The 24,631-nt window shown below is 40.4% G+C and overlaps 1 protein-coding gene across 3 annotated transcripts; it reads left to right on the top strand.

Moving 5' to 3' along the window:
• Positions 1–9,214: 9,214 nt before the first annotated feature.
• Positions 9,215–18,351, top strand: LOC112251822 (neuromedin-U-like). 3 transcript variants are annotated; one of them, XM_024422760.2, is made up of 9 exons: positions 9,215–9,480; positions 11,776–11,831; positions 12,014–12,061; positions 12,309–12,362; positions 13,226–13,258; positions 13,409–13,459; positions 14,656–14,736; positions 18,023–18,076; positions 18,169–18,351. In XM_024422760.2, exons 1-9 carry the CDS (start codon positions 9,330–9,332, stop codon positions 18,202–18,204), a joined length of 564 nt encoding a protein of 187 aa, XP_024278528.1. In that variant the 5' UTR covers positions 9,215–9,329; the 3' UTR covers positions 18,205–18,351. The 3 variants fall into 3 exon arrangements, with proteins under 3 accessions (XP_024278528.1, XP_024278529.1, XP_024278530.1); XM_024422761.2 differs by lacking the exon at positions 13,409–13,459; XM_024422762.2 differs by lacking the exons at positions 13,409–13,459; positions 14,656–14,736.
• The last annotated feature ends 6,280 nt before the right edge of the window (positions 18,352–24,631 follow it).

Here is a 24,631-nt window from a genome sequence, read left to right as displayed (position 1 = left end):
ATCATACATTTCCCCAAGAAATGCAATATTGTCAGTGACTTGCCATATGGATAAGGTTAATCTTATTTATTTATAGGAAGACAACACCTGTCTGTGAGTGATTTTTCTGGGCAGTTTGTAAACAATAGGACAGGAAAAATTATTTGAGAATGGAATAATCTCCATCCAAAATCATCCTAAATGAATAAAATGATAGACTGAATAAGAGGATGTTTGTTCTTTGAATTGAAAATCACCTTTATGGACATGATGTATGCTAGGCTTATATAAGCAACACTTTCTCTACAGGCAGTACTGAGGAAAACAGTACTGAGGAAAACAGTGCTATGATCAAAGAAGTTGAGGTGAGCATGGCTAAATGTAATTTCTCCAGTGATATGTCACAGAGAAAGTAACCTTCCCACAATACCTCTGGTCCCGTCTCAAACAAGCCAATTAGAGCTGGGCATACAAATGCCAATCTAGACCTCATACCATCTCTAAACTCAGACTGCAGCGTGATCTAGAACTCGCAAAAGGTTGTGACATTTCACCACATTTCAGCCAAAGGCATCTGTTTCATTGAGGAACAAGAGGATTTAGCAGTCAGGTTTGGAAGGAAACAAAAACTGTACATGGGATGGGCCCTCGGATGGGGCCACAGTGTCTCCTGACCCCTCCTGTCTCAGCCTCCAGTATTCATGTTGCAGTAGTTTATGTGTCGGGGGGCTGGGGTCAGTTTGTTATATCTGGAGTACTTCTCCTGTCCTATTCGGTGTCCTGTGTGAATCTAAGTGTGCGTTCTCTAATTCTCTCCTTCTCTCTTTCTTTCTCTCTCTCGGAGGACCTGAGCCCTAGGACCTGAGCTCCAGGACTACCTGACATGATGACTCCTTGCTGTCCCCAGTCCACCTGGCCATGCTGCTGTTCCAGTTTCAACTGACCTGAGCCCTAGGACCATGCCCCAGGACTACCTGACATGATGACTCCTTGCTGTCCCCAGTCCACCTGGCCATGCTGCTGCTCTAGTTTCAACTTCCACCTGACTGTGCTGCTGCTCCAGTTTCAACTGTTCTGCCTTATTATTATTCGACCATGCTGGTCATTTATGAACATTTGAACATCTTGGCCATGTTCTGTTATAATCTCCACCCGGCACAGCCAGAAGAGGACTGGCCACCCCACATAGCCTGGTTCCTCTCTAGGTTTCTTCCTAGGTTTTGGCCTTTCTAGGGAGTTTTTCCTAGCCACCGTGCTTCTACGCCTGCATTGCTTGCTGTTTGGGGTTTTAGGCTGGGTTTCTGTACGGCACTTTGAGATATCAGCTGATGTACGAAGGGCTATATAAATAAATTTGATTTGATTTGATTTGATTTACATATCACGACCACATACAGTGTAAAGAAGGCTATGCTCATCGTACCCAATTTGTGCCGCTGTGTGGTACTGTATGTTTATTGGGGAATGTAGTTAAGACTCTTGAGAAGTGAGATCTCCCTGAGTACTAATGAGTCCCAAAAGTTGCATCTTGTTCTCAAATCCTTGCTTCCTCCAAACTTGTTTCCTCCAATTCCTCACCCCTTTCAAAGCGCATTGGACAAGAGGATCAAAGGCTCCTCCCCTGGAACTAGTATGGTCTTCAGATACAGCCATTGTGTTTCGCATTTCATGAGCTACTATTTGGTAGTAATACAAATCAGGAAAATGACAATCACAATGACCTCCACAGATGAACCCATCTTACAGTAATCAAGCAAGAAGGAGGGAGTTTGCGTTAGAGAGAGACAGTTATAGATTAGCGTAGGAAGTGCAGATGGGTGTGGATGAGTCAAGTGTAAACACTGACAGGAAATAGTACTGGTTCATTACTGCACTCCTCCACGCCTTTGAGCTAAGGGTCGGTCTCAGGTTAATATGGTAAAAGATAATGTAACAGCTGGACCCAAAAAGAGGAGACATTTTTGGATGGATGCTCTAATAATCTAATGGCACATCCAAGTATTAGAGTGTAATAGACTCAGGAGGGCCGTTGCTCTAATTTTGATTCACGTTCTATAGATATGACTTCTGGGCTTGAGCGCTGAATGATTGCAGAATTATATTTTGTTTTGAGTGCTTCTACGTGCCAGTGGGAAAGGTAGATCTTTAGGAGTCATTGGTTGAAAATAAATAAATAAATCCTAATCATATTTGTCCTTGATTTTCTTTAACTGCCTCTTATTCAACTTCCTCAATATCTCCATCCTCTTCCTCATCAGTTATAAATGCAAATCTGTATTCAATTTGAACAACTATATCATCAATGTGACCAATTACAGCTCAAGCAATAACCCTCTTGTAAGGGATCTTCTCATATTTATTCATTCATCTGATATTTGCGGTATATTTCCCAATGGCGTTGAACATATTGTGTGTATCAGATATTGTTCCCACATGTGCATCAGTTACTGTATAACTGGAGTGAAACAGTGAAAACACACACATAAAGGTTAGAGAATCATCCAACACATTTTTGTATTAGTCACCTGAGATGCTTATGAAATAGAGCTAATGTGGATAGCATTGATGAGTTGTGGTTTAGCTTTACATATGACACGCATATGCATTGGGTTTCTCTAGCCTACTATGACCCCAACATCCAGAAGAGATCCTACTACTGTAACTCGTAACATGTCATATGTTTTGCAAATTCGTAACATATTGTACATTTAGAAGATGTATAACATAAAATACAAATTGTAATTCGTAACATATCATATGAAATGGGTGATGGACATCCACAAATGAATACATACCATATGAAATGTAACATATACCGAATGGAGTGTCTTGGATTTGCATATAGAATACGGAATGCTCTGAGACCAGGTTGAAGAAGGAAACAGAAAAGGAATTCACTCAATAACCAGGTTTCCAGTAAAGTACATGTCAGATAAGAAATGTCATGACAGGCCTGATGGAAACAGAACATTTATTGGTAAACTTTCCAAATGTCAGCACAAAACAAAATACGCAAGACAAGGTGGGATCTTTTTGTGTCTGTAAAATAAATTACGTGAGAAATGTCAGTGGAAACACTATTTTTTCCCCCACATTTTCTCCTCATTTTCATCATATCCAATTGCTAGTTATGATATTTTCTCATCCTGCAACTCCTCAACGGGCTCAGGTGAGGCGAAGGTCAAGACATGTGTCCTCAGAAACATGACCCGCCAAGCTGTGCTGCTTCTTAACACCCGGAAGCACCAATGTGCCAGAGTAAACCCGGACAGGAAGATCACATCAGTGACTCAACCCACTCAAGTGACGCACCCCTCCTTGGGATGGCACGGAAGAGCACCAGTAAGCCAGTGACTCAGCCCCTGTAATAGGGTTTGAGGCAGAGAATACCAGTGGAGAGAGGGGAACCGGCCAGGCAGAGACAGCAAGGGCGGTTCGTTGTTCCAGTGCCTTTCTGTTCACCTTCACACGCCTGGGCCAGACTACACTCAATCATAGGACCTACTGAAGAGATGAGTCTTCAATGAAGACTTAAAGGTTGAGACCGAGTCTGCGTCTCTCACATGGATAGGCAGACCATTCCATAAAAATGGAGCTCTATAGGAGAAAGCCCTGCCTCCAGCTGTTTGCTTAGAAATTCTAGTGACAATTAGGAGGCCTGCGTCTTGTGACCGTAGCGTACGTGTAGGTATGTACGGCAGGACCAAATCGGAAAGATAGGTAGGAGTAGGCCCATGTAATGCTTTGTAGGTTAGCAGTAAAACCTTGAAATCATCCCTTGCCTTAACAGGAAGCCAGTGTAGAGAGGCTAGTTTATTAACACACCAAATAAGAGCAGGGAATATTATACAAGAGAAGGGACTCCCATTTACAGTATTTGAAAACTCCCGAAGAAGGGATCTAATTCTGCACTAGACACGATTTGAGACGCCATCATAGTGTTTAGGAGCTTTAGAGAGGAAACGACACCAAAAGAGAAGGGATCTAATTCTGCTCTACACAGGGCTCTAACACCATAATAGTGTTTTCAAGAGTTGCACAACTCTTGATTATGTGATGTTACAACACACCATGTCATGTTTCAGAACACCTCCGGATGAATGTTTCAGTACACCTTAAATCTGTCCCAATACCCTCACAACCATGTTTCAATACTCCAGCCAAGTTAAGGTTTTGGCTCCTTTAAGGTGATGGCAGCTCAGTTGCTACTAGATTTAGTGTTACAAAGCACTTAATTTTAACATTGTAGTATACTATTCAGTTGAAGCCATATTCAACACAGCAGGCATAGAATATGGGTTAACTGATGTTGACATGATGGACCGTTGGCCATTTAGTACAGATAGTAATGACAAACTTGATTACAGTTTTATAGATATCAATTGAAGAATACAGATGCACATTGCCGTGGTCTAATTGTGTGAACTTACTGAGAAAAGGCTGGCTTTGAGAGAACTGGGGTCACACTACTGCTACTTAAATAGTAAATTTGAGAAGATGGAAACAGAGAACTGCCGGGTTGAATAAAATGGTTGACTGGCTCAGCATCTATGTGGTTGCTGAACCAATCTGTGATGGTGTTAATTTGTTATGTACAACTTTGATAAATAGTGAAGTTTAACAGATGTTTAATCGTTCTAATGGGTTTACTGTGCAACAGTATTTTTTATTCTGAAACAGGGTACACATAACAGTTACAATTGCTCTGGACATAAATTAAAAAGTCTTAGATGACAATGTCAACCTGAGCTTGGTATGAAGTAATGTGTGCTTTGTTTCTATACAATTCATTGTCTGATTATGTCATAAGGCTCTCTCATAAGGCTCTCTCATAAGGCTCTCTCATAAGGCTTTTGTTTGTATACAAGTCATTGTCTGATTATGTCATAAGGCTCTCTCATAAGGCTCTCTCATAAGGCTTTTGTTTGTATAAAGTTGTTATATATAGGTCAACCATAACTTCTCACAGTAGTCTACAATACATGGCTCTGTCTGTCCTGGTGACCCTTGGGTGGTGGTGCGTGAGAGCTAATGTGTATTAGTTTATCCACATCAAGTTTGATATTCTTCTGCCTGCCTTCTTATTGTTCTATTTTGGGGTGAAGTTCGATTCGCTGACCCGCTGTGCAGGCTGGGGGCCTCAAATCTTCTATTCCAGACTACATTGTTTGAAAGACTGTAAAATGGCCCTTCCATTTCTTATATGAGTGGGGTGGAAAAACAGCAGTCACATACAAGGCAGTCGTGGTGTTTCATAGGACCTCTTGACATAAAGGCACTCGCCTGATTATGCAATTTCCTGCCTCCATAATACCCTTAATGGATGAGTGCTGCCTCACTGGAGGATCTTCCACATACCAGAAAGATACTTTTTCTCTTCTCCAACAGAGTTGATGAATTCCAATGAATCACTATCAAATTTGCAAACTTTAAGTTGTTTTTTAAAACATATAAGCTGAATATTTATTTTAACAGTAGGTCTGAATAGCCTACTGTTCAATTCCCACGGTCTAAAATAGTAAAGTTTTGATCTTTGATATTTTATTTATTTATTTAATTTAACCAGGAAGGGCTCATTGAGATTAAAATCTCTTTTTCAAGAGTGCCCTGGCCAAGATAGGCAGCACCAAGTCATTACAAAAAAATGACAGACAGACAACATGAAAAACTACGTAATCTAGTAAAAACCATTGAATTCACAAGAGTATAAAACAGCTAAATAAAAACATTGACAGGTCAGGGAATCAGCCTCAAAATCCTTCAACAGTGATTTAAAAACACAAATCGGACAAGTTCTTCCAGTTTAAAAGTATTTTGTAAGGTGTTCCAAGACGATGGCGCAGAGTACAAAAAGCCCTTTTACCAAATTCAGTTCAGACATTTGGAACAGTTAGCAGGATAGTCCAGCGAACGAAGAGAGTACCCACCACATTTCTGAACAATAAAAATGCACAAATAAAAAGGTAGTAAACCCAAAATGGCTTTGTAAATAAAAGTATACCAGTGACTGAGCCTATGAGTGACTAGAGAAGGCCAGCCAACCCTGGTATACAAACTGCAGTGGTGCGTAAGGGTTTCGCAGTTTAAAATAAATCTCAAAGTGCCATGGTAAACAGTGTCAATTGATCTCAAACACTGAGCGGAAGCATTCATATATAAAATATCCCCATAGTCTAGTAAAGGCATAAATGTAGCTGATACTAGCCTCTTTCTGGCTTCAAAAGAAAAGACGGCCTTATTCCTAAAATAAAATCCCAATTTCAGCTTCAATTTTTTTGTAAGTTGTTGAATATGCAATTCAAAAGAGAGGCCGTCATCAATTAAAATTCCAAGATATTTATATGAGGTTACAACCTCAATCTCCTTGCCCTGACAGGTAGTAATAGGTGAAACGTTCAGAGGTCTATTTCTTGCATTAGAAAACACCATTAGTTTAGTTGTCAGTATTGAGGATAAGCTTCAATTGACACAAGGTATGTTGAACAGTATGAAAAGCAGTTTGCATGTTCTGGAAAGCTTTTGTAAGAGACGAGGCACAACAGTAAATAACAGTGTCATCAGCATAAAAATGAAGTTGTGCATTTTGGACATTTTTGTCTAAATCATTTCTATAAATAGTGAATAAGAGAGGACCAAGTACAGAGCCTTGGGGCACACCATTCAAGACAGACAATTTAACAGACATAAGCCCATCAAATTGAGTGCACTGAGTTCTATCAGACAGATAGTTAGCAAACCATGCAACTGCATGCTCCGAAAGACCTACACTCGACAATCTCTGCCTTAGTATAGCATGATCAACTGTATCAAAAGCCTTAGAGGGATCAATAAAAAGTGAGACACAGTGCTCTTTTTGTCAATGGCTTCAGTGATATCATTTAAAACCTTCATGGCTGTTGTAATTGTGCTATGCTTCTTCCCGAAGCTCAATTGGTACATTGATAAAATAGAGTTAGTAAATAAAAACTCTTTTAGCGGTTCACTTACAAGGGTTTCAAGTATTTTCACCAGGGGTGACAGCTTTGAGATTGGCCTATAATTATTTAAAAGAGTTGGATCTCCCTCTTTTAAAAGTGTTAGGACAAATGCTAATTTCCAGATCTTTGGAATTTCATTACATTCCTGGGTTAGATTGAACAGAGATGTAAGTGGTTCAGCTATGAAATCAGCTGCCAGATTTAAAAAGCAGGGATCCAAAAGATCAGGACCTGCAGGCTTTCTCTGATCTAAGGATTTCAGGGCTTTATGTACTGTACCACCTGCACTGAGAATGGCAAAAAGCTAAAAGGTTGACCAGCTCTCACTGGTTCATCCACACAGGGTTGTACAGAGACAGAGGACACTGACTCAAACAGCCTACCAGATGATACAAAGTGCTCATTGAAACAATTCAGCATTTCAGTTGTCATATATAACAACAGAGTCCTTCAAAACACATGACAGTAATTCATTAACATTACTGTTACCAGACATAGACTTAATAGCCTTCCAAAACTTTCTAGGGTCATTCAGGTTATCAGTGGTAACAGACATAAAATATTCAGACTTGGCCTTCCTGAGAAGAAAAGAACACTTGTTTCGTAACTGCCTAAAAATAAGCCAATCAGCATCAGAACATGATTTCCTTGCTTTAGCCCAGGCTAGATTACAGTCGTGAATAATACAAGACAGCTCAGAAGAAAACCATGGATTATCCCGCCCTTTAACCCTGAACCTGCGGAATGGGGCATGTTTGTTTACTATTTGGGAAAAACCATCATGAAAGAATTTCCAGGCAGTTTCCACATCAGGGATAAGCTCAATCTTGCTCCAGTCAAAATAAAACAAATCATGAAAGAAAGCCTGCTCATTAAAACACTTCAAATTTATCTTACGAATGAAATGTGGGTTTGTCTTTGGAACCATAGTGTTTCTAACAGCAACAACAGCACAACAGCACAATGGTCACTTAAATCATTACAAAAAACACCAACCGCAGAATATTTATTACATTTGTCAGTATCAAATCAATCAGGGTAGATTTATCTGGGCATTTAAGAATTGGGCGAGTGGGTGAGTTAATCAACTGGGTAAGATTCATAGAATTACATTTTTTTTTTAAATCATCAGACACCGGCTTTTACCAACACCAGTTGAGATCACCAATCAAGATCATTTCACTGTAAAGAAGTTTAGACATAAGGTGCGTCAAAGAAGAAAATGCATCACTGAGAGCAGAGGGGGGTCTATAACAGCCAATCACAGTTATAGAGAGCAGAGGGGGATCTATAACAGCCAATCACAGTTATAGAGAGGCCCTTTGAAACCTCAATATTCAAAGCAAGAAATTCCAACTGTTTACAAATAGTTTCAGACTTTGCCACACTTACAGGGAATTTAGATTTGACATATATAGCCACACCCCCACCTTCCTTAATAACCTGATCAGTGCGATAAACATTGTAACCACTTATACAAATATCCTTATCAAAAACAGACTTGCTGAGCCAGGTTTCAGAAAACACAATTACATCAGCATCAGTTGATTTAGCCCCAATCCCAACCCCATCCATTTTTGAGAACAGGCTGCGTACATTTAAATGAAAAATACCAAAACCAGATCTTGATTTAAAATCAAAGGGGGTTTGGAAACATTGCATATCAGGGCCAGGGTTAGGTTGCACGTTACCTGATATCAACAAAATAATAATAACTAGGCACCTCTGTTTAATAACCTTGCACTTCTTCTCTTTTTTAAGTGACCTACTGCAAGCGAATTCTACAAGTGAGTTTCCAGACAATACAAAACAGTCATTTAAAACCATTAGACTTTGGTAGTGACACAAATTTGTACTGTTCACATCATGCCACAAATACATAGGCACTTGGAGGAGTGGACCGAGTGAAAAAGAGTGAGTTCCTGCAGACAAAATATCGTGTTTTCATTACTTCTTGTCACTTTCTTGTCATGTCTGAACCCATTTGATTGACAATGAGGATATAAATTCATTAAGCTACAATATCTATTTCCTTTTACTGACGGTTTGGTGTTATAAAGGCCTGGATTTAGACAATACGATAAAATAATTGTAAAACGAATAATATTTTCAGATATGTCAAACATATGGTGTTTTATATCTTATTAGTTTATTTTTTCAGGCAGAATGTTATTTCTGTTATAGCATCACGTTCCCTCCTAGCCTTACTCATCAATTAGATAGGCCCTAGTGTATGCACGCGTGGAATTAATGACGCAGTGTAGTGTCATTGATGTAGAGAGGGGGTGACCTCGTGCTTTAAAATTGTTCCCGTGAAAGATTAGAAATCACAGATCGGTTAGAACATAAACCAAGAGCAACCAGAGAACGGTAATGATGAAGACCTCTCAGTGCCAAACCAGAGTCTCTCAGAGCGGCAGCGCGAGCTACGTGAGCGTTCTCAGCACCAGCGCAATGAACACGCTCAGCAGCACGAGCCTCACGCTTCTTGTTCTCCTCATCTCAGCGATCCCAGTCTGCAAAAGTAAGTAAATATACATATTTTGACCATGCTTTGGGTATAGAATATGGACAGACGTATGCATTGCTGTAGGTCCAATTCAAGATGTAAAAACGTAAAACTTTGGGCCATGGAACATGTTTGCGGATCTGATGTAGCCTAATTGAATAGTTTAGGAAAAAGATAGTTAAAAACCATTCAACATAAATTGGTAATCAACAAGCTAATTTAAATCCTTCAGTTCAAGTCTATTTGCATTTACATTTTTTGCAAAAAAACATGTTGAAAAGATTGAAAGGAACTTGTTTACCTTACAAAATAAAACGTTATAGGTTTAAAGTGCAATGAGTTTACTTCTCCTTAAATAAAACTGTAGACCAAAGGTACAGTATATTTGAATTGTTTACAATATGAATTTACCCAAATGTTTAAACTCAAGATTCTTACACGTCAATCATATTGTGCGTAAGTACGCATTCTTGTGAACTTGCACAACGGAGAGAAGGTTTGAGAAATATTTGACATACTTCAGCACTTTCAATTTGTAAGTTTATTTTGTTATGAAGAGGCCCTGGTGTCTTGTTGGTTTATAACCTATTATCCAAGACTATTTTCGTTATGGGATTTTCTCTGACTGGAATTTTATTTATTCTAATCTGTGCAGCATAGAGAACTGGTGTAGCCTAAGCATGTAGAAGCTGCACCCACCAGTAGGCCTAATGCGACTTCAGCCTGTTGTTCTAGTACGTAATTATACTTTTACTCAAATGCCTCCACATTACCAGAAACATAACATACATCAGTTGGAGAGGAACTCCTAATGTTTTGGTAATATTCTGTAAAATTTGGATTTGAGTGTACTGTTAAATTCTAAAGCAAAACATTTCACTCAAACAGAAGGGGAACTAACAAAGAGTCACTGACCAACAACCAAAATGAAACATGTGGGGTTTTAGGAGGGATTCTGAAACACACTCATGGGGTTGTCCACTGAAAGTTGACAAGCAACAACAACTGAAACCTTAAAGACATCCACCATCAGCGCCCACTAAATTTGCAAACAAAAGAAAAACCCACACTAAACTTAATAAAGACAGGAAGCAAACAAAATCAAATAAAGGATTGTTAGAACACAAAAAAGGGTGTGCCAACTAAAGGTGTTAACCCTCCGCATCCATCAAAACAACTGGAGCACTGGGCCAGCCACTCTTAAATAGTACATGGGCTAGCACAGGTGAAACACCTTCCCACTAACAAGATGGTAACCAGTACAGGTGTAACACATACTGACTAATGAGGTGACACCAATCGGTGAGCCCTACGTGCTAATGTCCAACCTCAAAACATAAATGGAAAAACCTAAACCTGTAACAGTACTTACTGCATTGGTAATTTCACTCTCTCTATATTCTCTCTCATGCATGGCTCTCTTCTCCCTCTCGAACTCCTTTCTTTGTTCTATGACTGACAGCTTGAATCTACTACAATTACCCCCCAGCCATGCATGGGGCAGAGGCATGTCAGCCTAATCTGATGCAGGCAAACCGTGGCATTGACAAACAGACAAAATCTTAATGACTCCTAACAGTGGCTTGGATTTGGCTCCAAACAGCAATAATATCACAAATAATTGAAACATAAATAGATTTACAATGGCAACTGTGTCAATCCCGCTTCAGTGACGTGAGAAAGGATATTTGTTAAGGGTTATTTTCTGTGACATTGAGCGATTTGATGCGGCTTTGACTGATCAATCAATCAAATGTATTTATTTATAAAGCCCCTTTTACATCTGCCGATGTTACAAAGTGCTATACAGAAACCCAGTCTAAAACCCCAAACAGCAAGCAATGCAGATGTAGAAGCACAGCCTCAATTTATTGGTCACTAGGAATTTTTGAATATGAACAGATATGATTACAGCATAACATACTCTTAGAAAAAAAAAGGTATCTAAAACCTAAAAGGGTTCTTTGGCTGTCCCCGTAGGGGAACCCTTTTAAGTAACCTTTTTACAGAGGGTTCTACCTGAAACCAAAAAGGGTTCTATCTGGAACCAAAAAGGGTTCTATGGGGATGACCAAAGAATCCTTTTGGAACCCTTTTTTTCTAAGAGTGTAGGAAAGCTTCAATGCACTCTCCAAGTCCCCATCCTTATGTTATGTTGTTCAAATGCATTAATTGATGTCTGTGATGCACTGGAAGTGGATTGTTATGGCTGTGTAATCACAATCTGCACACTCCCACCACCTTACTGCTACAGCATCAATATGATGATAGAGATGTAATGATTCTTGTGTCTGTCTGTTTCAATGGAAGGTGTTCCAATACAACAGCAGAGAGCAAATATATACCAGGACCAGCTTCTCAACCAGGTAGGCCACAGAACCACAGCACATCTCTTTCTCTCTCTCTCTCTCTCTCTCTCTCTCTCACTCTCTGTGTTAATACATTTTCCCATACTAAGACTGTGAGTTGTTGCTTTCCTTTGAAACAAAGAGATGTGTATTTTTCACTCCCCTCTCATAACAGCACTCACCTGTCTTGTCTCCCATAGCTTGAAGATGTGTGCTCATCCTACTTTTCTGCAGACCTGCCATTTCGGGTGAGTAAGACGAGAATAATGAAATGATCAAAGGAAGTTAAATAAAGGTACAAAAAAAGCACTGAAGGGAAAGATGAATGTTCAATGTTTTCACACTTTCGTATATTTTCAAGTTCAGGATCAATTCCAATTATGATCAAATTGAACTACGGTAGTCACTTACAGGCTTGAAATGAACTGTATCTGTACAACTGTATCAGATTCTTTCTCTCACCTCCTCCCCCTTGCTCTCTGGTTGCTACTCTAGACACCTGATGTTTTGGGAGAACTCTGTGTGTTAATCCTTGTACAGAAGTCTAAGGTATTCCACCCTTCATGTTCCAGCATAGTAGCTCAAACAATAATCATATCACATGTACACACATAGTGGTTTATTCTGTTCTGTGAGCACTGCACAGTTGCACATACACTGAGTGTACAACACATTAAGAACACCTCCTACTATTGAGATTCCCTCAAAACAGCCTCAATTTGTCGGAGCATGGACTCTAAAAGTTGTCGAAAGCGTTCCACAGGGATGCAGGCCCATGTTGCTCCAATGCTTCCCACAGTTGTGTCAAGTTGGCTGTATGTTCACCTTTTGAATGGCACATACACAATCCATGTCTCAATTCTCTCAAGGCTAAATCATCATTTTTTTAGCTGTCTCCTCCCCTTCATCTACTCTGATTGAAGTGGATTTAACAAGGGACATCAGTAAGGGATCGTAGCTTTCACCTGGTCAGTCTGTCATGGAAAGAGTTTTGTACACTCAGTGTATATGCAGTGTTTAAAGGAGTAGTTCATGAATCCATGTTTCAGTGTTCTTCAAACAGCCATTACAAACTTCAGCTACCTTTGTCCACCTCTAGTGAAAAATCTATGGTAGTGATGGCGGTACGTGAGCATGTTTTCTTTTTAAATGGCCAAATCACCTTTAAGTAACATCAAACCAAATCTAGTTGATTTCAGGTGATTTGGACATATATTTTTTAAACATGCACACATGCCACTATCATTTCCATAGATTTTAAATAGCAGTGGTTAAAGTTAGCTGAAGTTTGTAATGGCTGTTTAAAGAAACTTTCAGGGTGAGGAACCATCTAACATCAAGTTGTAAAATAGTGAATTACTCCTTTAATCATTTTCAATCGTAAATTTAGTTTTGTTTTCTTGTCATTGCAGGACATGAAAGTGCGGGACAATCCTAGTAAAAGGGTAAGTGTGACATTGTCGGTTTTATCATGTCTGCTTCATCAAGTCTTTCATCTGTCTATTGAAATATGTTCTCTTTAGTGAACGCCTATCAATGCAATCAACAATTTTATTTGTTTGTGTGTGTTTTTGTGTGTGTTTGCTTGTGTATAGTTTTTATTTCATTATGCTAAGCAACAAGGTGCTGGCCTAACAGAGGGGGCGGTAAGTTGGGTTAAAAGTTCACTTTGCACTGCTTGACAAGGCACACTGAATTTTTTTATTCTTTGTTACTTGTACTGCGCTTTTAGTATTGTATGACTTATTTACTCTAGAACATGAATTTATATCCTTAAAAAGTGTTACGTTTTAGCTTAGTTTTTATTTCCAGAGTAACCAAAATATTATGAGGCATGAATTGCCCACTCTTCTGCGTATTACATTACCCAGCTCTTACCTTCTCAAAATGCATGCACGCAGACAAACACAGACCCTATTGCTGCCCAGTCCCTCAGATTGTTAACATAGTCCGTTCTCAATAGCTGTCCTCCAAGGAGATAGTCCCCTACATTTCTGGTTCTTGGTATAGAGAATACCATATTTTTCTGTGGTATAAAGAAAGTTGGAAAAACACTGCTCCACCTGTCACAGTGCTTCCCTTCTCCTTGTCTCTTGCTCTACATGCAAGATGCACACTTTATTGGAAACAATTTTAGGTGCGGCATGTGTCCACATCCATATATCTTGTCTTGTTTGCACAAGTTACTTTGAATTCCTCATGCCTCCCTCCCTTCCGCTGTGTCATCAGTTTGACTGACGTGGGGAACACCATCAGTGTAAATTAGATAAACAGAAATGACAAGGAACGGACACATTTTCTGCCCCATCTGAATAATTCATGGCAGACTGTATTTTTAAGTGCCAACCATTTTCTTCTCAAGTCTCCAAGTTATTGTAATGGAACCAAAATGCCATCCTCCATTTCTAGTGAAGGCTTCATTTATTCATTTAGGATATAGCTTTGTTTACAGTCACTGGGCAGAGATTGGCTTTGCAAAGGTTTGTTATAGTTTATCCTCGGAGGATATTAGCACAGGAAAATCAAGCTGAGTTGACAAAATGTAAAATATGTCAACCAGATAACAATGAAAATATGACGTATTTCCTAGACATTGTGCATGGCCTGCATGGAGAGAGCGTGTTGTCACTATGTGCTTTGTTGATCTAAACATGAATGCAGAGTCTGCAAATGAACACAGGGTTGTACTGAGGTGTGTGTGTGTGGATGGGGTGTCTAGTGGTAATGTGTGTGTATATGGAGTCCTCTCTACAGCTCCCACCCCTTTGTCTCTGTCTCAGAGCAGTTGTTCATGGTTCTCATGTTTCTTCATGTCTGTCCGTATGTTTTGTGGATGTGTCAGTCCCCTGTGATGCATCCTCTCCTGCAGCTAGTTCCTCAACTCAATACCAGACGAGAGAGAGGAGAGGAGTTTGTGGTCCGCGTATGTACCATCTGCATGTTCCTTTTTACATATCTGCGCCATAACTTGAATTACTCTACCTACATGTACATATTACCTTGACTAACCGGTGCCCCTGCACATTGACTCTGTATCGGTACCCCCCGTATATAGCCTCGCTATTGTTATTTTACTGCTGCTCTTTAATGATTTATTTTTATTTTTATTAAATGCATTGTTGGTTAAGGGCCTGTAAGTAAACATTTCACTATAAGGTCTACAGCTGTTGTATTCGGCGCATGTGACAAATAAAACAAATGGATTCTTTGGAGAGGAAATATCACACTAATCCAGGGGTCTCCAACCTTTTCTAGCATGAGAGCTACTTTAAAAAAATTAAACATGTCACAAGCTACTAATGGTTCTGTACTGTTGCTGCTCATTCCATTGCAAAGTTTGAAAATAACAATAGATACAAATTATATACTGTACCTACTCATGATATATTTCTGCCAGGTAAGCCTACTTTGCAGTTAACATTTAATTGAGAAGGTTTTGGGAAAACTGTCTGTCATCCCACAAGATGGTTATTACATCAACTGTGATGGGCATTCCGAGTCTTTTCTCTGAGCCGGATCATTTGGTTCAGTTCACCTAAAAGAGACCTTTGGCTCCCAAGTGGCTCTTTGTTAGGTAATGCTTAGAAATGGACCTAAAACCATTTTAAAGCCGAAAACATTACCTAACATTAAGTCAGATCGTGAAATGTGAGTTCAAATAAAACATTTCCTGACCAAATTATTAGATTGCCAACAAAATAAATTAAGACAGTTACACACTGAAAATATTTGCTTGGACTAGGATGAGGCTCTCTCCTCACTATATTATTCCTGCACTGAGGAATTACCATCTTCAGATAATGTTTTTATAATTTATCTGCAGATAATCGACGCCTGGAGGTCAAAAAGCAGTGATAAAAGTATGCAAATATGGGAGCCAATGTTCACCAAAAAGAGGCGTTCAAAAAGAGCCAATGGTTTGCGTTTATTTTCAGCAAACTTAACATGTGTAAATATTTGTACATATCAAGAAGTTCCACAGACATGTGACTAACAGAAATGGAATCATGTATCCCTGAACAAAGGGGGGGTCAAAATCAAAAGTAACAGTCAGTATCTGGTGTGGCCAACCAGCTGCATTAAATACTGCAGTGCATCTCCTCCTCATGGACTGCACCAGATTTGCCAGTTCTTGCTGTGAGATGTTACCCCACTCTTCCACCGAGGCAACTGCAAGTTCCCAGACATTTCTGGGGGGAATGACCCTAGCCCTCACCCTCCGATCCAACAGGTCCCAGATGTGCTCAATGGGATTGAGATCCGGGCTCTTCACTGGCCATGGCAGAACACTGACATTCATGTCTTGCAGCAAATCACGCACAGAACGAGCAGTGTTGTTGGTGGCATTGTCATGCCGGAGGGTCATGTCAGGATGAGCCTGCAGGAAGGGTACCACATGAGGGAGGAGGATGTCTTGCACAGCGTTGAGATTGTCTGTGATGACAACAAGCTCATGCTGTGACACACCGCCCCAGACCACGACAAACCCTCCACCTCCAAATCGATCCCGCTCCAGAGTACAGGTCTCGGGGGAATGCACATTCCTTCGACGATAAACATGAATCTGACCAATACCCCTGGTGAGACAAAACCGTGACTCGTCAGTGAAGAGCACTTTTTGCCAGTCCTGTCTGGTCCAGCGACGGTGGGTTTGTGCCCATAGGCGACGTTGTTGCCGGTGATGTCTGGTGAGGACCTGCCTTACAACAGGCCTACAAGCCCTCAGTCCAGCCTCTCTCAGCCTATTGAGGACAGTCTGAGCACTGATGGAGGGATTGTGTGTTCCTGGTATAACTCGGGCAGTTGTTGTTGCCATTCTGTACCTGTCCCGCAGGTGTGATGTTCGGATGTACCGATCCTGTGCAGGTGTTGTTACATGTGGTCTGCCACTGCGAGGATGATCAGCTGTCCGTCCTGTCTCCCTGTAGTGCTGTCTTAGGTGTCTCACAGTACGGACATAGCAATTTATTGCCCTGGCCACATCTGCAGTCCTCATGCCTCCTTGTAGCATGCCTAAGGCACGTTCACGCAGGTGAGCAGGGACCCTGGGCATCTTTCTTTTGGTGTTTTTCCAGAGTCAGTAGAAAGGCCTCTTTAGGTTGGGTCGCCCAAACCTAAGTTTTCATAACTGTGACCTTAATTGCCTACCGTCTGTAAGCTGTTAGTGTCTTAACGACTGTTCCACAGGTACATGTTCATTAATTGTTTATGGTTCATTGAACAAGCATGGGAAACAGTTTTTAAACACTTTCCAATGAAGATCTGTGAAGTTATTTGGATTTTTACTAATTATTTTTGAAAGACAGGGTCCTGAAAAGGTCCGTTTTTTTGTTGTTGCTGAGTTTACAACAAAGCCACCACAATTTACAATACTTTGTTATAGTAATGATCAAATGAAAGATCTTGTAAGATCTTGCAATGACGGCCGACCCCGGCTAAACCCTCCCCTAACCCGGACGACGCTGGGCCAATTGTGCGCCGCCCTATGGGACTCCCGAAAACGGCTGGCTGTAATACAGCCCGGGATCGAACCAGGGTCTGTAGCACTGAGATGCAGTGCCGCTGCACCACTCAGGAGTCAATATAGGCATCTGGAGGATATGCTCTTTTCACTTTGTCAATGTGTACAGGATTTGTCATTTTTTCAGTGTTTTACCCTATTATGAGACTGTTGTGTATGTGATGTCTGTGTGTACAGTATATGCATGTGATTCATTGTGCGTATCGAGGCTACCTTTTTTACACGCATACTGTCACTCTGTACTCGCTCTGTCTACATTAGCTGTTCTTTTCCATGATGCAGGTAATTACGGTCTAAAATTAGTGCATCTGACAGGTGAACTTCCACATTGCTGTGCTTAAACTCAACATAATTAATCCTTCATCCTACATGGGATTGGCGTTGACATAGTAGCTACAGCAGAACTGTGAGAGGCAAAGTGCTCAGCTTAGTGTGCGTCTGTTTACGGTGGAAAGTCAATGGGAGTGATCTCTACTCTAATGGTTTTGCCTACGAAATAATGAAATAAGTGGAAATAAGCTTCAACATCTAGCACACTGCTTTCTGTTCCAACTGAAATTGTAAGACTTTCTTTTCGTCTGGAAGCAGTTGTCGGCTGAATAAATACTGCCATACTCAAATGAGACCATACCTGAATGTAGAGCACCTGTTCATTGATATATTCTGTCCTGCTGTGCCTTCTGTTTAGGATGATCTCCAGGGACCTGAGGGAATTCAGAGCAGAGGATACTTCTTATATCGGGTATGAATACACACATTCAGAGGACAGGAATAAACTCTTAAAATGTTTTTTTGATTTTATTCATCCGTAACATTTCCTTATCTTACTTACAGCCAAGAAATGGAAGAAGATCCCTAGAATTTGATTAAATGTAAGGTATGGGGTATTGAACTGAACAGCCACAACCTTCATAGAGTGGTCCAGACCTCTGCCACAACCCCTTAATGATCATTGTACAGTGATGTTGAATGTACACAATGAAATGAAAGAATCCAAATAAAATAGTCTTTGTTGGTCCAAAAGTCTTATTTGTGTTACGAGGTGTCTTGAATTAAAAGCATTGTTATATGGTTATTTTTGTGGTGGCATGATTTTGCAGAAAGACAGATACTGCAAAATAAACTTGCACAAAGAGGTCCTGGCTCAACTGTAAAATTGTCAGTGAACACAAAAGCGGAGTGTGTATGTGTGTTAGCTGAAATATTCGTTACCATAGCCTACTTAGTGTGCTCAAAAAAACGACACACACAAATGTTGTCTTTCTCTGAAACATCTCCTATAACAACACAAGATCGAGATCTCACCCAACACTATTGTGCTGCACCACATTCTGTTATGATTCAAATCCACCTTTCTAAACAGACTAGACCAGAAAGATTGCTTATTGTCCCAATGCACTGTACAAAAACTGGTTAAATCAACGTTGTTTCCACGTCATTTAAACCCCCCAAAATACATTTTATGACATTGAATCAACACGGAAAACTGATTGGATTTCATATTTTTTTAATCCAAGTTTGAACCTAAATCATATGACAAGCTGATATTATTTTGTTGATTTCACATTGAATTCACGTTAGTTGACAACTCAAGCAAATGTAAATCAACTAGACTTTGAACTGACGTCTGTGCCTGGTGGGAATATACCAATGACTTTAAGACTGGCTGCATAACAAGTGTTCCCGTTTGGAGTTTTGTACTGAGAATTTAGAAAATTCCCCACATACTTGTGAAACTAGCACAAGAACAATTGAAAAAAAAACTGTTGACTAGGCACTATATCATTTTGGTTCAGTAGTTTTCGGTTTTGAGAGGATTAATTAAGTGATAGTTAAGTTTGGGCGACCCAACCAAATTCACAGTCTAAGAAGTGTTAGATCTGTTCTATGTGCGCTATTTTTATGCTTCCCGTTCTTACATTTATTTTTGCATATTTTACTTTCGGTTTTGAAAATACAATATTTTTAGTTAGGTAAATATATATTTTATGGTGGTTTAGATGGTACAATGATTCTCTCTACACTATACTTGCTTGTTTTGTCACAAACTGAAATTAGGTGAACTATTCGAATTTTAGCAACTATGAAATGGCGGAGCTATATCTGCATAGTGCATCTTTAATTGTATTGTTAACAAATTTCAAGAAAATAATTTCAAAAGTAAAGTCAATATTGCATTTTAAAAAGCAGATTGAATATCTGTTCAAATTGAAAGAGTGATTTGGTGCAGTGAACAAGTGACTGAGAATTTGGTTGTAGAGTTTTGAAACATGAGCCATTTTGATTATCTGTTTAGTTTTTGTGCCACATTACATTACTTCTGAAAATTGCACTGAAGTGATTGAAAAAAACTGTAATTGATCCTGCATCATGATACAGATGTGTGTACGTCTTCTGTTTTATCTAGTGCAATATTATGTACAGCTGGCAGGTATTGTGTAGGCCGTCATCGTAAATAGGAATTTGTTCTTAATGGACTTGCCTAGTTAAATAAAGGTTAAATAAGTTGTATTTTACCAGCCCTTCTCATCCTTTGACAGAGCATTCTGGCTGGTGACAGAACACGTGCTTTGCACTTGGATGAGTTCTCACACTCAGAGAGTTGTCTTGAGGGTGGCTTGTCGTTTCACACTCCCAACTCCTTCAGCCTCCCAGCCATAGTCCTGTATGGTTCTGTATGGCTCAGTTGGTAGAGCATTGGAATTTACAATGCCAAGATTATGGGTTTGATTCCCCTGGCCACCCATATGTAAAATATATGCACGCATGACTAAGTTGCTCTGGATAAAAGCTTCTGCTAAATGGCATGTATTGTTATATATTATCAAATTGTTTCAGCTACCAACTATTACATTCAGGTGAAGAACTAAACTCATTCTGATGACTTACTAATTGTATTTACCTTACAGCATTGAAGCATAATTAATGTTTTTGTCTGGTCTAGAATATACAAAACCAAGACTAAGGAGATGATTGTGGACTACAGGAAAAGGAGCACTGAGCACGTCCCCATTCTCATCGACGGGGCTGTAGTGGAGCAGGTTGAGAGCTTCAAATTCCTTGGTGTCCACATCAACAACAAACTAGAATGGTCCAAACACACCAAGACAGTCGTGAAGAGGGCACAACAAAGCCTATTCCCCCTCATGAAACTAAAAAGATTTGGCATGGGTCCTACGATACAGATGTGCGTCAGTCTTCTGTTTTATCTGGTGCAATATTATGTCTAGCTGGCAGGTATTGTATTTTACCAGCCTTTCTCTCACCCTTTGACAGAGCATTCTGGCTGGTGACAGAACATAGGCTTTCCGCTTGGCTGAGATCTCACACTCAGAGAGTTGTCTTGGGGATGCTTGTCGTTTCACACCCCCACCCACCTCAACCCCCCACCCAGCTCTGGCTTGCCAGGGCACCGCAGCCTGCTCATGGACTAATGTGTCACTGTCAGTCCGCTGTCTTCAGATACTTCTTTCAAATAAATACTCCCACAGTGAGAAACATGAAAGGAAAAAGAGAGACACTGATATGAATAGTTTAGGTAAAAGAAAACAAAGTATACATTTTTATTCTATATCAAATTAAAGTGTATTTGTCACCTTACAGTGAAATGCAGGCTCTAGCCAATAGTGCGGAGAAAAAAAAAGTGTGTGTGTGAAGGTAAGTAAAGAAATAAAACAGTAAAAAGACATTTGAAAAAAAGAGTAGCAAGGCTATATACAGACACCGGTTAGTCAGGCTTATTGAGGTAGTATGTACATGTGGGTATGGTTAAAGTGACTATACATATATATGATGAACAGAGAGTAGCAGTAGCGTAAAAAGAGGGGTTGGTGGGTGATGGGACACAATGCAGATAGCCCGGTTAGCAAATGTGTGGGAGCACTGGTTGGTCAGGCCAATTGAGGTAGTATGTACATGAATGTATAGTTAAAGTGACTATACATATATATGATGAACAGAGAGTAGCAGCAGCGTAAAAGAGGGGTTGGGGGATGGCACACAATGCAAATAGTCTGGGTAACCATCTGGTTACCTGTTTAGGAATCTTATGGCTTGGGGGTAAAAACTGTTGAGACTTGGCACTCCGGTACCGCTTGCCATGCGGTAGTCGAGAGAACAGTCTATGACTGGGGTGGCAGGTACCGAGTCAATGTGCGGGGGTAAAGGTTAGTCGAGGTAATTTGTACATGTAGGTAGGAGTAAAGCGACTATGCATAGACAGTGAACTGCGAGTAGCAGCAGTGTAAAAACAAAAGGGGGGGCAAATCAATCAAATCCTGGTGGCCATTTGATTAATTGTTCAGCAATTTTATGGCTTGGGGGTAGAAGCTGTTAAGGAGCCTTTTGACCAAGACTTGGAGCTCCGGTACCGCTTTGCTGTGCGGTAGCAGAGGGAACGGTCTATGACTATGCCTGGAGTCATTGACAATATTTTGGGCCTTCCTCTGACACCACCTAGTATAAAGGTCCTGGATGGCAGGAAGCTTGGCCCCAGTGATGTACTGGGCTGTAAGCACTACCCTCTGTAACGCCTTACGGTCGGATGCCGAGCAGTTTCCATACCAGGCGGTGATGCAACCAGATGCTCTCGATGGAGCAGCTGTAGAACTTATTGAGGATCTGGGGCACCCATGCCAAGTCTCCTGACTTGGACCATGACAGTTTGTTGGTGATCGATGTGAATGGGGGCATGTTCGGCCCTCCCTTTCCCTGTCGTCCATGATCATCTCCTTAGTCTTGCTCATGTTGAGGGAGAGGTTGTTATCCTGGCACCACACTGGCAGGTCTCTGACCTCCTACCTATAGGCTGTGTCATCGTTGTCGGTGATCAGGCGTACTACTGAGGTGTCGTCAGCAAACGTAATGATGGTGTTGGAATCATGCTTGGCCACTTCTTGGCTACCGACGTGAGTGCTACGGGGCGGTAGTCATTTAGGCAGGTTACCTTCGCTTTCTTAGGCACAGGGACTATGGTGGTCTGCTTGAAACATGTAGGTATTACAGACTGTCAGGGAGAGGTTGAAAATGTCAGTGAAGACACTTTCCAGTTGGTCTGCACATGCTCTGAGTACACGTCCTGGTAATCTGTCTGGCCCCTCGGCTTTGTGAATGTTGACCTGTTTAAAGGTCTTGCTCACATCGGCTATGGAGCTCGTGATCACACAATCGTCCAGAATAGCTGGTGCTCTCATGCATGCTTCAGTGTTGCTTGCCTCGAAGCGAGCACAAAAGACATTTAGCCCATCTGGTAGGCTTGCATCACTGGGCAGCTCGCGGCTGCTTTTCCTTTTGTAGTCCGTAATAGTTTGCAAGCCCTGCCACATCCGATGAGTGTCAGAGCCAGTGTAGTAGGATTCAGTCTTAATTCTGTATGGACGCTTTGCCTGTTTGACGGTTCGTCGGAGGGCATAGCAGGATTTCTAATAAGCGTCTGGATTAGTGTCACTTCTTGAAAGCGGCAGATCTAGGCTTTTAACTCGGTGTGAATGTTGCCTGGAATCCATGGCTTCTGGTTGGGATATGTATGTACGGTCACTGGGGGATGACGTTGTCGATGCACATATTGATAAAGCCTGAGACTGAGGTGATATACTCCTCAATGCCATTGGATGAATCCCGAAACATTCCAGTCTGTGCTAGCAAAACAGCCCTGTAGCATTGTCTGACCATTTCCGTATTGAGCGAGTCACTGGTACTTCCTCCCTTAGTGATCATCAATTAAAGATTTTGTAGTAGTAAAATGTTTTTTTTTCTTAATTGAGAAGATAATCATATAAAAAGTAATGTGTATTTTGTATTGTGAAAGGCAATTACTTTATATGAACATATGTTGCAATGTGTATTTCTAGATGAAACACTGATTAGTGACTGTATGATTTTTTGTGTTGTACTTTTAGTCAATTGAAAATGAGCTTACAGTTTTGAAACAACTGCCTTTTTGATTATCTGTTTGGAAATTTGTACTAAGAGTTGTAAAAATGTACCACATACTTGTGAAAATTGCACCAGTGATTTAATAAAAACTAACGAATATAGTTTGATAACAGCTGATTGCTGAACACTGTAAATGCATATGTTCACCTCATTAATGTATACATTTGACAAACATTTAAAAAAACAAATCACATGGATGTGGCTATAAATATTAAATCATCATTCTCCATCAGTCAGGTGGCTTCAATAGGACAAAGTGAAATGAGTCACAATGTGCTAACATTTGGAATTATATTGTTCTGTTCAATGCACTGCAGAAATACCTAGGTTGTATATACAGTAACAATATATTCCGCTCATCTGAATTTCATTGATACACTCTAAACTGATGAATTTCAAGCAGAGAGACAGGCGATACTGTATCAGATTACAAGTCACGGAGAAAAGGTGATCTTGTATAATGTTGCATGGGGCAGAAATGGCATACAACACCGTGCTACGTAGCCAACTGCTTTACAATACCTTTATTTCTGATGATTTGTCTAACGTACAGTTGAAGTCGGAATTTTACATACATTTAGGTTGAAAACTCATTTTTCAACCACTCCACAAATTTCTTGTTTAACAAACTAGTTTTGGCCAGTCGGTTAGGAAATCTACTTTGTGCATGACACACGCCATTTTTCCAACAATTGTTTACAGACAATTCCAGTGGGTCAGAACTGTACATACACTAAGTTGACTGTGCCTTTAAACAGCTTGGAAAATTCCAGAAAATTATGCCATGGCTTTAGAAGCTTCTGATAGGCTAATTGACATCATTTGAGTCAATTGAAAGTGGACCTTTGAAGGTAGGCCTTGAAATACATCCAATCTCAGTGCCTCTTTGCGTGACATCATGGGAAAATTAAAATAAATCAGCCAAGACCTCAGAAAAAAAATTGTAGACCTCCACAAGTCTGGTTCATCCTTGGGAGCAATTTACAAATGCCTGAAGGTACCACATTCATCTGAACAAACAATAGTACGCAAGTATAAACATCATGGGACCATGCAGCCATCATACTGGTCAGGAAGGAGACATGTTCTGTCTCTTAGAGATTAACGTATTTTGGTGCGAAAAGTGCAAATCAATCCCAGAACAAAGAGCAAAGGACCTTGTGAAGATGCCAGAGGAAAGAGGTACAAAAGTATCTATATCCACAGTAAAAACGAGTCCTATATCGACATATCCTGAAATGCCACTCAGCAAGGAAGAAGCCACTGCTCAAAAAACGCCATAAAAAAGCCAGACTACGGTTTGCACATGGGGACGAAGATCGTACTTTTTGGAGAAATGTCCTCTGGTCTGATGAAACAAAAA

This window comes from Oncorhynchus tshawytscha, linkage group LG05, assembly GCF_018296145.1.
Source record: "Oncorhynchus tshawytscha isolate Ot180627B linkage group LG05, Otsh_v2.0, whole genome shotgun sequence".
Taxonomy (NCBI): Eukaryota; Metazoa; Chordata; class Actinopteri; order Salmoniformes; family Salmonidae; genus Oncorhynchus; species Oncorhynchus tshawytscha.
Note: the sequence above shows the minus strand (reverse complement) of the source record. Positions and strands in the feature narration are given on the sequence as shown.

Coding starts and splice junctions, on each gene's coding strand:
- LOC112251822 (XM_024422760.2), top strand. CDS start 9,330: ATGATGAAGACCTCTCAGTGCCAAACCAGAGTCTCTCAGAGCGGCAGC. Junction 12,363..13,225: donor TCCTTGTACAGAAGTCTAAG/GTATTCCACCCT, acceptor TTGTCATTGCAG/GACATGAAAGTGCGGGACAA. Junction 13,460..14,655: donor CTGGCCTAACAGAGGGGGCG/GTAAGTTGGGTT, acceptor TGGATGTGTCAG/TCCCCTGTGATGCATCCTCT.